Below are 13,902 nucleotides of genomic sequence, written 5' to 3' on the forward strand. Positions count from 1 at the left end.
ACACACATGAGAGGGTTTCAGACTTTTTGTTGAGCTCCCTGCGATGGAGGCAATATCCGGTTATTGAACAGGGCAATGATGCATTGCATCAAAGCACCAATATAAATTCAGTGAAAGTAGATCATGTGTAACCAATCTATTCCAGGTTACGATGAAATGACAGCCATAAAGGAGGAGAGAGAGAGAGAGAGAGAGAGAGAGAGAGAGAGAGAGAGAGAGAGAAGAGTGTGCTCTGACAAAACACACCTGACATGAGTGTGCTCTGACAAAACACACCTGACATGCTTGTTAGAGTGTTCTACATCATCCCACATGAAAGACCTCCATGCAAACCTGACAGCCAGATTGGTCTATCTGCGAAATTGTTTGTTTAGATGAGTGGGTATCTGTCCAACAAAAATCAGACGATAACGATGAGAGAGAGACAACTGCAGCAGCTGGAGATGACATGTGGCGGGCCCAAAGAGCCAGAGCTCAACCCCCCGCAAGCACATACTAGGTGAATACATGTGGGTGGCCACAATATTCTACGACCGATTGATTAATGAAGATTAAGCCACCCAAGAGGTGGCACGGGCATGAATAACCCGTAATTCTACGACCCCCTTCTGTTCCTAATATATACGTATAGGACCTAGCACAAGACCCGAAATCATTTAGATCTCTATTTACGGGCGATCCAAAGCTAATGTGAAGATTTAGAAGCAAACAAAATAAAATCTGAAATTAAGGGGGAGGGAGGGGAACCTGATGTACTCAACCCGTTCTCGCACTTGCTTATAGTCAATATCTTGCTTATGAATAAGTGCATATGTGACATACTAATTTATTGTGAATTCTTCAGTTTACCTTGAAATGATGAATAGAAAACCACAACCTAACCTAACCTTCTTAGTATATTAAGATATTACAATTAGTACTGAACCTATACCTATAATGATATTACAGTTTTATAAAAATAATAAAACAAAACTAAAATATTTAAATAAATTGTAAAGTAACTCAGGATATTATAAAATTTTGTACAAAATCTCTATTGTTTAATAAAACTGAGAGGAAAATTAGTGCCTTGAAAAAAAATATGGCTTAGAATATGTGACATATACACTTATTTATAAGCAAAATAGTGACTATAAGCAATAAGTCATATATGTGCTGTCTTGTGCGAGAGCGGGTTGATGTACTGCAACATTGGTCAGAAAGGTGGCTGCAAGACTTAAAGCTGGGCACATGAAAGTAGTGCACGCAGAGTAGGGAAAACAAGTCCATAGGGACATATTGTGTGAGGGTTACCAAGTTTAAGGCGAAGACCCCACTGTGTTTAATGGTAACATTTATATGAAATGCCTTCTTGCTCTCTCTTGACAAAGTAACAGGGTACGATAATTAGAGAACTGATCAGACCAACTCGCCCTCTTAATAACACGTCGCATTTTGACGTATACTCTACCTACGGCCAAACACTGTGTACTACAAAATGGAAGCGGCTCGCGAAATTGACATACTGTCCCGTTTCCTGTCCGTGGGTGCTACAGTAGGTTAGGATAAGGGCATTATAGTACGGACAGTTTTTTTGACGTACGGATCGCTGGCGAGGACGGGCTGTATCACGACACTGGTGAGAGATCATGTTACGTTAACCATGGTACTTGTTCCATGTTACCGTGGTACAAGTACCATGTTAACCACGGTACAAGTACCATGTTAACATGGTACAAGTACCATATTAACCACGGTACAAGTACCATATTAACCACGGTACAAGTACCATATTAACCACGGTACAAGTACCATGTTAACATGGTACAAGTACCATATTAACCATGGTACAAGTACCATATTAACCATGGTACAAGTACCATGTTACCCATGGTGCAAGTACCATATTAACCACGGTACATGGTAACCATAGTAACCATAGTACCATGTTAACCACGGTACAAGTACCATGAACAAGCTGGCGTTGTGTCTCTCCTTCTTGACATTAACGATGACGTAGATGCGCTGAGATGTGTATCAGTAAGCTATATGCTCTTCACTGTAATATTTATGGTGTACTATTTGTAAGAGTTCACTGTATTGATTATGGTAGTCAAGAGTACTACGAGTCTTGATGGTCGTTCACCGAACTAGCCATTCCCCTGCACTGTGTTCAGAAAGCCTCCTCACTTGTACCACACAAAGCTCCCTGTCCTCCCTGTTCATTTGCCAAGTGCGCTCGTAGTGTGTGTAACAGGCCCCTAACAGTGGCATTCATAACCTGTTTAAATAACTTTTGTGACTTACGCTTCCTCTGCATATTAAGTCAGGGGGACCCGGAAATGAAGGGATTGATATGTGGGGGGATTTTCACAGGGCTAACTTTATATATAACTTATAACTTTTGTTGTTCGTATAATTTATATATAAGTTACAATATAATTTATGTAGTTTGAGCAGCCTGAGGGCAGCAATATCCCAGGAACATCAACTAAATTTCGGAGACTTGAGGCAAAGTGAAATTCACACCAGTTACTCCATCTATCATCATTCTATTATGCAGGAAGAACCGCACGTCTATGGGTCATCCAATAATGTTCTAATGGGCAGATGATACATCTGGCCTGCTGTGAATGGGCATTAGCTGGTGACGTGCTCACATTTCATGCTTTTGTAGAGCCATTCCACTCTGATATGCCCGGGTGTGGTTTGACATAAATGGGGCTCCGAGTCTTGGATTTCTGTATTAAATATACTGTAATGTATTGTAACAATTCCCTGCCGTCGCAACTGGAAGGTACAGTTATTCTCCACAATAAAATAACTTGCAACGCAGAGAAACGGGTTCCCTCGCCTGATTGATTTGTATTTCATGTTTAAACGAACGTTACATTAGGGAAAATAGACATTAATCACGCAAATATTAATCATATGTCCAGCAACTGGACTGCTGGAACGTGTCCAGCAGTCTCTCGACCTCCGAAGACGAGCTGTTGGGATGACCTTGACCCATCTACACCACTGTGGACACTATTTAATAATTTTCTGTTCCTGAGTAATGTTATTTTCTGGCTGCTTATGCCTCAAAGGTGTAGAAAATGGTCGTTAGTTCCTTTCAAAATTTGCTTTGACCTTTGCTTAAGACTGCTTCGAAAAGATCTTTGTTCAAGACTGCCTCAAGAAGATTTTTGCTTAAGACAGACGACTCGAAGTACCTGAAGGGTTACGAAAGAATGTGTCACGGCTTCAAGACGTTATCCCTAAGCAAGATTCGAGGGAAATAGTGGCCATTTTCTATATTTTGGAGGCACAAGCAATCGCTATCAGAAGCAAATTTTTACAGTGTGTTACAGGAACGTGTCCAGAAGTGGTCATGTAATTGTTGACATCACGAACGTACATAAGACATTTATGCCGTTTTTCAGGATAGGAATAGAGGGGTAAGGAGGGGTTAGAGAGGGGGGTTAGGTAAGGATAGTAGAGAGCGGAATACATAAGGATAGTAGACATGGGGGGGAGAAGAAAAAGGAGTAGAGTGAGGGAAGAGAGAGAGAGAGAAAGAGAGAGAGAGAGAGAGAATTATGAGGGGAAAATGCCAAGCCATTACGACTATATAATACTTGAAAGAGGTCAGGATAAAAATTTAGGATGGAACAGGGGAAGGGGGGAGGGGAAAGGAATAGTGCCCAACCACTTGGACAGTCGGGGATTGAACGCCGACCAGCACGAAGCGAGACCGTCGCTCTACCGTCCAACCCAAGTGCTTGGGGCTAGAGAGAGGGAAGAGAGAAGGTAGAAAGTAATACGGTATTGGGAATAGAGAAAGGTCTTAGAGAAGTGGTACAGAGAGGTCAATAGAAGAGGCAGAAGAGAATGCCGTGTTTAGGGTGAGTTGAGGAGGTAGAGAACGAGGGAACATAAAGAGAAATGTGATAATTGGACGCAAAGAGGAGACAGTAATTACTATTATGTTATTACGAGGTTCGTGGACCGGCCCTGAGGAAGAGAGGCAAAGTGAGAGGAGCAAAGAGTGGTTATCTTGAGGTTATCTTCAGATGATTTCGGGGCTTTAGTGTCCCCGCGGCCCGGTCCTCGACCAGGCCTCCACCCCCAGGAAGCAGCCCGTGACAGCTGACTAACACCCAGGTACCTATTTTACTGCTAGGTAACAGGGGCATAGGGTGAAAGAAACTCTGCCCATTGTTTCTCGCCGCGCCTGAGATCGAACCGGGGACCACAGGATCACAAGCCCAGCGTGTTGTCCGCTCGGCCGACCGAGTGAAAGGTAATGTGATGAGAAGAGAGGAAGGGTAAAGTACATCAAGGAATATACTGCTGGGAGAGGGATATACTGGAGCGAGAGGCTCCAGCTCTTCCCCAGCAGGCACCTGGATGGTGTTCCAGCAGAGACCAGGATGGTGTTCCAGTAGACACCAGGATTGTGTTCCAGCAGAGACCAGGATGGTGTTCCAGCAGACACCAGGATTGTGTTCCAGCAGACACCAGGATGGTGTTCCAGCAGAGACCAGGATGGTGTTCCAGTAGACACCAGGATTGTGTTCCAGCAGAGACCAGGATTGTGTTCCAGCAGAGACCAGGATGGTGTTCCAGTAGACACCAGGATGGTGTTCCAGCAGACACCAGGATTGTGTTCCAGCAGACAGCAGGATGGTGTTCCAGAAGACAGCTGGATGGTGTTCCAGCAGACACCAGAATGGTGTTCCAGCAGAGACCAGGATGGTGTTCCAGCAGACACCAGAATGGTGTTCCAGCAGACACCAGGATTGTGTTCCAGCAGACACCAGAATGGTGTTCCAGCAGACACCAGGATTGTGTTCCAGCAGATACCTGAATGGTGTTCCAGCAGACACCTAAATGGTCTTCCAGCAGACACCTGGAGGGAGTTTCTAAAACTATAAAACGATTCTATTTGGCATCTGGTGCCGACTCCTCCTGCAGGTGCCAGGGTGCCACAGTCTACTGGCACTGTGCCACCTCACAGATCCCTTCAACTTCTTCCTGTACCGAATACGTAAATCAAACTTATTTCCAGGAGATCTGCATCTGACAGATCATTGTATTGCACAGATCATTATAATACATGGATCATTGTGATTGATCACTATAATGCATAGGTCACTCTAATACATAGATCACTGGTAATACATAGATTATAATACATAAATTACTATAATACATAGATCATTATATTATCATTATAGGAATATTGTAGATCATTATATTATCATTATAGTAATATTATAGATCATTATATTATCATTATAGTAATATTATATTAGATTATCATTATATTAATATTATAGATCCTTATATTATCATTATAGAAAATATTATAGATCATTATATTATCATTATAGTAATACATAGCATATGTCATGACAGGATTCTCATCTTCAGTTCTTTATTACTCTTAAGTATTATTTAAGAAATATAGTTAAAGGTAATTATCCATTCGTCACCTGCGACGCCCTGGCCATGGCCCCTACACCCGCTAAGTTACGCTCTCTCGCTCACAGAGGACGGTAAGATCAACTTCGACAAGTTCGTCATCATCGCCTCGAACTTCATCCAGGACGACGACGAGGAGACCATTACCAGCGAGCTCAAGGAGGCTTTCAGGCTCTACGACAAAGAAGGTAGGAAGACGCGAGAGAGAGAGAGAGGGAGAGGGAGAGAGAGAGAGAGAGAGAGAGAGAGAGAGAGAGAGAGAGAGAGAGAGAGAGAGAGAGAGAGAGAGAGAGAGAGAGAGAGAGAGAGAGAGATCATACACGGTAAAATACTTAATGCGACATTGGGGTTCATTAATCTGGAGCCTGTGGTGATATGACCAGAACTGGGTGCTAAGGGGAATGGCAACTAGGGGAAGGTTACCAGGGGAAAGAGATACTAGGGGAAAGGGTTACTAGGGAAAGGGTTACTAGGGAAAGTGTTACTAGGGAAAGGGGTGCGGACACGGGATGAGGGTACCTCGTCCCGAGAAAAAACTCGTTATTTTTCCCTTCTTAGAAGCCCAGTTTCATGAAGGCTTGACCCCCTGATGATACAAAGGCAAATGATGATACAATCCCTCAGGTGGTAGGAATGAGCAGCCTATTGCAGCTCTGAATCTACCCGAATTTACCTGAAGGACATCATGTTTTGTGGCCTTTACTGGGAGAGGAAACCAACGGCTTGTTGAAGGTCCCCAATCCACCCACCTCTCTTTTAATAAAGTTTTTTTCCAAGTGAGTTTTGAATTGGTATACATGAGCATTTGACAAACCGTCGGCTTTCTGTCCTCGTCGAGGCTACTAGAATTTGTGTCCTTAAGGTAGATTCAGGTAAATTTACAGCTTAAACGGGTGACGATTTCAAGGGCTTATTTCCCTGTGGGTGAAAACAAAGTTTTCCCTGTTGTGGGTCCTGTTGTGTGTCCTGTTGTGGGTCCTGTTGTGGGTCCTGTTGTGTGTCCTGTTGTGTACCCTGTTGAGTGTGAAGCTGTTGACCCCTGGGTAAGTTACACTAGACCCTTAAAATAAGTCGTCTTGATCAGTGTCTTACATGTGTTCAGTATGTCTCAAAGACTCCGATGATCTCAGCCGTGTCACGTCTGGTCCTAAATGCTCTTAACCCTGAGGCCCTCGGTCTTCCCTGGCACGAGAGTTTATTTATGTCATGCCAACAGCCTGTTTGAAATAAGACTCTACCAGGTGACCCAAAGGGGGCCCTCAGAGACCCTACCAGGTGACCCAAAGGGGGCCCTCAGAGACCCTACCAGGTGACCCAAAGGGGGCCCTCAGAGACCCTACCAGGTGACCCAAAGGGGCCCCTCAGAGACCCTACCAGGTGACCCAAAGGGGCTCACAGAGATCCCTTACCAGGTGACCCAAAGGGGCTCACAGAGATCCCTACCAGGTGACCCAAAGGGGCTCACAGAGATCCCCTACCAGGTGACCCAAAGGGGCCCACAGAGGCCCCCTATCAGGTGACCCCAAAGGGGCCCACAGAGGCCCGCTAGCAGAGCCTGCTGGGGCCATTACCTGGCTCTCAGGATCCATCAGCATGTCAAGATGGTTGCCGATGGGGTAGGACAGAGCGTCGTTGAAGCCTGTAATATCCACACCAGGAAAATATAGTGATCCAAGAGGAAGAGAAGGGACGGAAGAAACTGGAACAGGAGGAGAGGAAGGAGGAAAAGATGAAACAAAAAATGAGTCGAGGATGAAGAACTTCTTTGCCAATTGTTTTGAGGTATTTTTGTTTCACTTTTATCCCCCGAGAAACAAAAGAGAAAAAATAAATTTTGGCGGGAAGTGCTTTATTGCTCGAGTGCTCCGAGGTGGAGACTGGCGGAGAGTGTTAATTATATATATTTAATTTAATATTTAATTATATATATTTAATATTATATATATTAAATATAATTCTTATTATGTTAAATATCACATCATTATGTTATATTTAATTCTGCGTTCATATTATATTTCGATTTTTAAGGTTTCTACTGAACACTGTATATGTACTTCTCAGGTAATGATCATGTCTCTGCCTTTCCTTCAGGCAACGGCTACATCACCACGCAGACGCTAAAGGAGATCCTGAAGGAGCTGGACAACAAACTCTCAGACAACGATCTAAACGACATCATCGAGGAGATCGACGAGGAAGGGAAGGGCAAGGTCGACTTCGAGGGTTTCAGAGAACTGATGATCTAGCGTGTGTCCGTCCTCGAGGGGCGAGATAGAGCTGGTCGAGGCCTCGTGGCGACCTTCTCTCCCACGAGACCTCGACCAAAGCACTTCAGGATTGACCGAAGCAAATGGTCTGAAGATCCTTTGCTCTGTTGGATCCCTTGAGTGTTTTTTTTTTGTTACTTAGAAGATCGAGGACACGTAGTAGGTGATAAGTTTGGCGAGAGATAACTTCTTGTTATTGTATGATAGGTGGATATCTATCAATAGAACGCTTGTTGAAAAATGTTGCAAACGCTGATTATATTCAAAGGTTTCATTACACACATTCAAAATTCGAGTTTTGGAAAATGTTAATTCATGACAGGAATGTGCTGTGGCACGAAATTAATAATCTAAGCTTGGGGCCTGAAAAATGAGAGACCATCACTCGAACTTTCAGACCAGGATGCAAGAATCAGTGATGACCGAAATATATGCTTTATTATGTATATATATATATATATATATATATATATATATATATATATATATATATATATATATATATATATATATATATATATATATATATATATATATACTAGATGGAGCATGCGGTGGTGCCTGGGTCTGTATCTCTCTCTCACATTCTTCTTCCATCCCCCCCTCCTATTCTTCCATTCTTTCTCTCTGTCTCTCTCTTCCTCCCATCCTCCCTCCCTCTCATGCTTCCACTTTCCAGTCAGTTCAGTCAATATCTGAATTCACATTTTCTTTATTAATATATTTGGTACATCTGCATTTGTGCAGCTACCCTAGACTATATGAAGTAGAGTACAGTGTGTCGAAAAGCTAGCTACGTGATGCTAAAAATCCCATCACACAGGATGGTTAGTCATACAGAGACATGTGATAAGTAGTCTGCACTGGCAGACTCTGGGTGCATTATGAGGATATCATCAACACAAGAGTGAATAAGATAGCAGTGGTAATAAAAGTCTCCATCTCGCAGGATGGTTAGTTATACAGGGCCATATGTTCAGTAGCCTGCACTGGCAAATTTTGGGTGCAATATGAGGATATATTCAAGAACACGAGTGAATAAAGTAGTTGCACGAATGTTAAAGTCTATGGACTCGAGTCAGAACATTTCACATTCACAGACTTTGTGAAGAAGGGGGCACTGGGGCCGTGTCCATCTTCAGGGGGGCACAACGCTACCTAACTACTGCTGAGTAAATCATAATTAGTCCTGCCAAGTTTAATGAGGCTGGTCCCAAGCATGTGGCCTATAGTCTCGGACAGACAGAGATATATGCTGTCTTATACATCCCGATAAATCCTTGAAATCTGTTTTCTTTTAAATTTAAATTTTGCACATAAAAGCCCCCCCCCCCTCGTCCCATCCCAAATCCTTATCCTATTCCCTTCCAAGTGCTATATAGTCGTAATGGCTTGGCACTTCTCCTTCCCCCCTGATAGTTCCCTTCCCTTTCTACTAATTCAATAAAAGTTTGTCAATAATATTTTTTTAGAAGAGTTGATCACATTTGCGGTATTACTGGCGGCTAGCATCTTAGGAGACAGCATCAGCGCGCATCATAATAATTAAACGCATAATTAACGCCTTATCATGCGTTATCATGCGTGAATTATCCCCTGATCAAGCTTGTCACGAGAAGTTACCTCGACGCGATCAAACAGAAAAGCTGTACATGAAGTGGTGGTTTGTCCAAGCTTGCGGCGTCCGTCTAATTAAAGAGCATTTATATGTAACTCAAAAAAAGCTTATGATGTACAGAACTGATTTATTCCCTAGTGTATGCTGGTCTACAATTAAGAGCGTTACATATACTCTTTTTTAAGAAATACTTAAACAAAATTCAGTCAAATGACTTCAATTTCTTTATAATAGTTAAACATCCAATATAAATATACATTTAACTTCTTCAACCACTTGATGATGGTCTCAAAGGTGAGAAAAATGACGAATGTGAGATATCCAATGACAGGTTGTCGTTGAGGACGACTAATGTATTTCTCATTTAGTGGTAATACAAAATGATAACGACTGAAATAGTCAATACAAATGTATACTATTTCTTGCAAATAAAAGCATTACATCACACATAGTAATGTAACTAGTTTGAGAACGAATGTACGAATGAGACAATAGACATAATGTAGCGTGTTAGAGAGTGTACGAATGAGACAATAGACATAATGTAGCGTGTTAGAGAGTGTACGAATGAGACAATAGACATAATGTAGCGTGTTAGAGAGTGTACGAATGAGACAATAGAGATATATATATATATATAATCCTCATTTCCCTCCACTATATTACCTAGCAGCTCCTATTCGAGCTCTTTAAGCTTCATGGGTTCAGCACAGAGCATTGTGCACAAGGCTTTGAGCTCCTGGCTTTAGAGCTCTTGGCTGTGAGCGCCCGTGTTATAAGTGCAAGCCAATACAACGCTCTGATCTTCCCAATGAATTGCTGTGCAAATTTTATATTAAACGGCATGTGCTATTACATATGGATATAAAATTATTGTTTATATGGACTTCTTTCATTTCAGATTACCCATATATTTTGCGAGAAAGAATGATGACAATATCCATGAATAATAGTAATATTAAAAACAAAACTCACTATAAAAATAAGAAAATGTTTGCCCATTTGTGTGTGACTCGCAGCAACTGGCTAGACTTCCCCAAATTTTCACAATACACTAAATGACACAGAATCAAATACTTTGTCAAAGTCAAAACTGCTTCTAATATACAAGAAAAGAAGGAAAATATATTTATTAAGTACAAAGAGTTCTTGTAAAGCTATGTTGTGAATCCTTTAGTAATCGATATAAATGAATCCTTATGTGGTTGACATCTTAAAATGTTAATGAACGTCTTATGCGATTATTGATTTTTACGTTTAGACGTTAAGCAAATTGCATTAGACGTTAAGCTAATTTGACGATGGCGATCTATTCTCTCTTCTTAAAAAATTTCACCACCTTTGTAACTCTCAACGTTACCGGTATCCTGCTTAATTCTAACTATTAAATATAGAAGTCGTTCTTCAAGAACCCCAGGAAATACCTCTTTTGGCCCCGAGAATTTGTTCAAAGTTAATTTTTCTATTTGTTTAATAGTTTGATCCCTTGTAACAATAAAACTAGTCAACTTGTCTTCACTACAACTACATAGATTTGTTAAGTTGTAGGAATAATGTCAATTTCTTTATTCGTAAATACAGGGACAAAGTACTTATATAAAATACCACACATATCTCTGTTATTGTTAGTTTCATGACGTCTCAATTTTCAATGGCCTTGGATTAGCTTTGCTGTCATTTTACAACTGTAGACACCATACAGTTGCTGTGAACACCGTATGAAGCTGTGAACACTATATTGAAGCTGAGAACACTATACTAAAACTGAGAACACTGTACTAAAGCTGCGAACACCATAAAGTGAGTACCATGCTGCTGAGGCCAACTAAATTCTAAATTATTGATTTCCTGTGTTTTTTTTTCTATTTATATCTATAAAAGTGAATGTCTGTTAGTCTGTCCAAGATAGTAGGCCAGACGCTTGGTGCTAGTTTCACCCAACTTTTCAAGACGACACATAAGTGGTATGTGACTGTTACAGGTTGGCTGGGTCAGCATTATTGCCTCCCTTTAAGAAATATCGGTTTCGACAGTGCCAGCGATATTTATAAAGTCTGAAATTGAGAATTTGTTTTTCACAGAGTTTTGAGCAGTTTTTCATCTTTTTTTAGTATATTTTCTGAGGGAGAGAGAGAGAGAGAGAGAGAGAGAGAGAGAGAGAGAGAGAGAGAGAGAGAGAGAGAGAGAGAGAGAGAGAGAGAGAGAGAGAGAGAGAGAGAGAGAGATGGATGGGTGCCTCATCTAGTTAATTACTTTAGCATTATTTTTGTTTTTATTCAATATATTTTATTTCTCTAGTTTCTTATTATTTTTGTTCTCTTATGTTTTGCAATTCGTTTCATTTACAACGGGTCTTGCTGGTCGGCGCTCGATCCCCGATGCTCAAACAGGCTGGGCACCGTTTTTTCGGTTTTCAATCTTACTCTTGTCAATATCTTCTTTTGTTCTGCTTGTTGTTTTCATTCCTTTTCGCATTTCTCCCTTCACATATGGCCCAGCAGCAGCGAGCAAGTGCACCTGGACAATACCTGCTAATTAAGGAACATCTCTGTGAAAAGAAAGGAGCCTGAGACGTAATATGAACCCGACCAAAGGTGGATTGACGTGGATTTTGTTGACTCTAATAACCTAACCTAACCTAACCTAACCTAACCTATTTTCTGCTTTTGAAGAGAATGGAGGAGGGGGGAGGATGGGTGGAGGATGGGTGGAGGATGGGGAAGAGGAGATTGGGTGGTGGAGGAGGAGGAGGAGGATGGGGGAGGTTGATGGGGATAGGAGGATGGGGGGGGGGGAGGATGAAGGAAAATGAGGATATGGGAAGAGGAGAATGGGGAGATTAAGAAAGATAAAGAGTGATCAATTTTCAACCTCATGTTTCCCAATAATAAACAGTTTTGAAAGATGGTCGTGTTTCTATGAGTGCGTGGGAGCGTCTCTGGCTGAACTCCAGTTAACTTTATCTATCAGAAATGTGTTGAAAAGTTGGGTGACCTGCCCGTCATCATATATAAACTCCGATACTTTAATTTCCGAAATGAATACCTTAGGAAAGTTTCAGGTAGATGCTCACCTGAGACCTGAGATGTGTACTCACCTAGCTGCGTTTGCGGGGGTTGAGCTCTGGCTCTTTGGTCCCGCCTCTCAACTATTAATCAACTGGTGAACAGATTCCTGAGCCTACTGGGCTCTTTTATATCTATATTTGAAACAGTGAATGGAGTCATTCTCCACCACATCACTACTTAATGCATTCCATTTGTTAACTACTCTGACACTGAAAACATTCTTTCTAATGTCTCTATGGCTCATCTGGGTACTAAGTTTCCACCTGTGTCCCCTTGTTCGTGTTCCACCCATACTAAAGAGTTTGTCTTTGTTCACTCTGTCAATTCCCTTGAGAATTTTGTAGGTGGTAATCATGTCTCCCCCTACACTTTTGTTTTCCAGGGATGTGAGGTTCAGCTTCCTTAGCCTTTCCTCGTAGCTCATACCTCTCAGTTCCGGGACAAGTCTGGTGGCATACCTCTGAATCTTCTCTAATGTTGTCTTGTGTTTAACTAGGTATTGACTCTAGGCTGGAGCTGCATATTCCAGGATTGGTCTGACGTAAGTAGTATACAAGATCCTGTTAAGTGTGTGTGTATTAACTGTAAGCCTCGGTTGTCGAGGAGTTGGTTTACAAATTAGGAGGAGGAGAAGGAGGAGGAGGTTAGGTTACCAGAACGTTGTGGTGTTCCGTATTCTTCAGGGATGCTTAGAGGAGGTAACGAGGTCTGTATTCATCACCGCCGTGGGAGATTACAGAGTGCACAGTCTCCACTGACGGAGTCTCGGCACGGTAATGAAGACTCCCGCGGGACCTCTGCATGATGTAGTTAATGAGAAGATTATTATCCCTGGCCTGGTATTGAGAGAGGTTCTTTGATGCGTGAGTGGTTCCTGGTAACGACCACTGGATACCGCTTCTCAGAGGGCGTAGTTAGGAGGCAATACCACTGCTCGCGACCTCACGCCCGTGGGATAACGGGCTGCCTGGCACTCCTCATGCCCACCCACACCTGCTCCTTGCACACCTGTCCTCTACCACGCCACTCACACCTGCTTACCTGATACCTGCTTGATGGGGTTCTGGGAGTTCTTCTACTCCCCAAGCCCGGCTATAGGGCAGGCTTGACTTGTGAGAGCTTGGTCTACCAGGCTGTTGCTTGGAGCGGCCCGCAGGCCCACTCCACTCTCTTTTCTTCTTTTTCGTGCTTTCTGCATGCACATCTACACCTGCCTTCTAAGCATTCAGTCATACCTACTCTGACCATGAATACCTATCCCGGCTCTCCCCAGGCCAACCCACACCCACATTCTCCACACCCACCCACACCTGCCCTCTCCACACCCACCCACACCTGTCCTCTCTACAACACTGGCGCCAAGTTGCAGATTTTGAATCCCACGGGGTTTTCTTGTCCAGAAATACGTTCAAGTGAATTCAGGTCTATTCTATGGTACGGTGACCAAAATTGAACTGCAAAATTTAAACGGAGTCTAAGAAAATCAAGATAACGCTGAAGA

General features: G+C 42.4%; 1 protein-coding gene across 2 annotated transcripts in view; it reads left to right on the top strand.

Annotated features, from left to right (window-relative positions):
• Positions 1 to 10,215, top strand: part of LOC123751470 (troponin C) — a 56,971-nt gene extending 46,756 nt beyond the window's left edge. For both annotated transcript variants that reach the window (XM_069333271.1, XM_045733557.2), the window contains exons 4-5: positions 5,517 to 5,636; positions 7,540 to 10,215. In XM_069333271.1, the coding sequence (XP_069189372.1) occupies positions 5,517 to 5,636; positions 7,540 to 7,694 (275 nt within the window). In that variant the 3' untranslated portion in view covers positions 7,695 to 10,215. The remainder of the gene's footprint in view (positions 1 to 5,516; positions 5,637 to 7,539) is intronic.
• Positions 10,216 to 13,902: the final 3,687 nt, after the last annotated feature.

Source organism: Procambarus clarkii, chromosome 29 (genome assembly GCF_040958095.1).
Source record: "Procambarus clarkii isolate CNS0578487 chromosome 29, FALCON_Pclarkii_2.0, whole genome shotgun sequence".
Classification (NCBI taxonomy): Eukaryota; Metazoa; Arthropoda; class Malacostraca; order Decapoda; family Cambaridae; genus Procambarus; species Procambarus clarkii.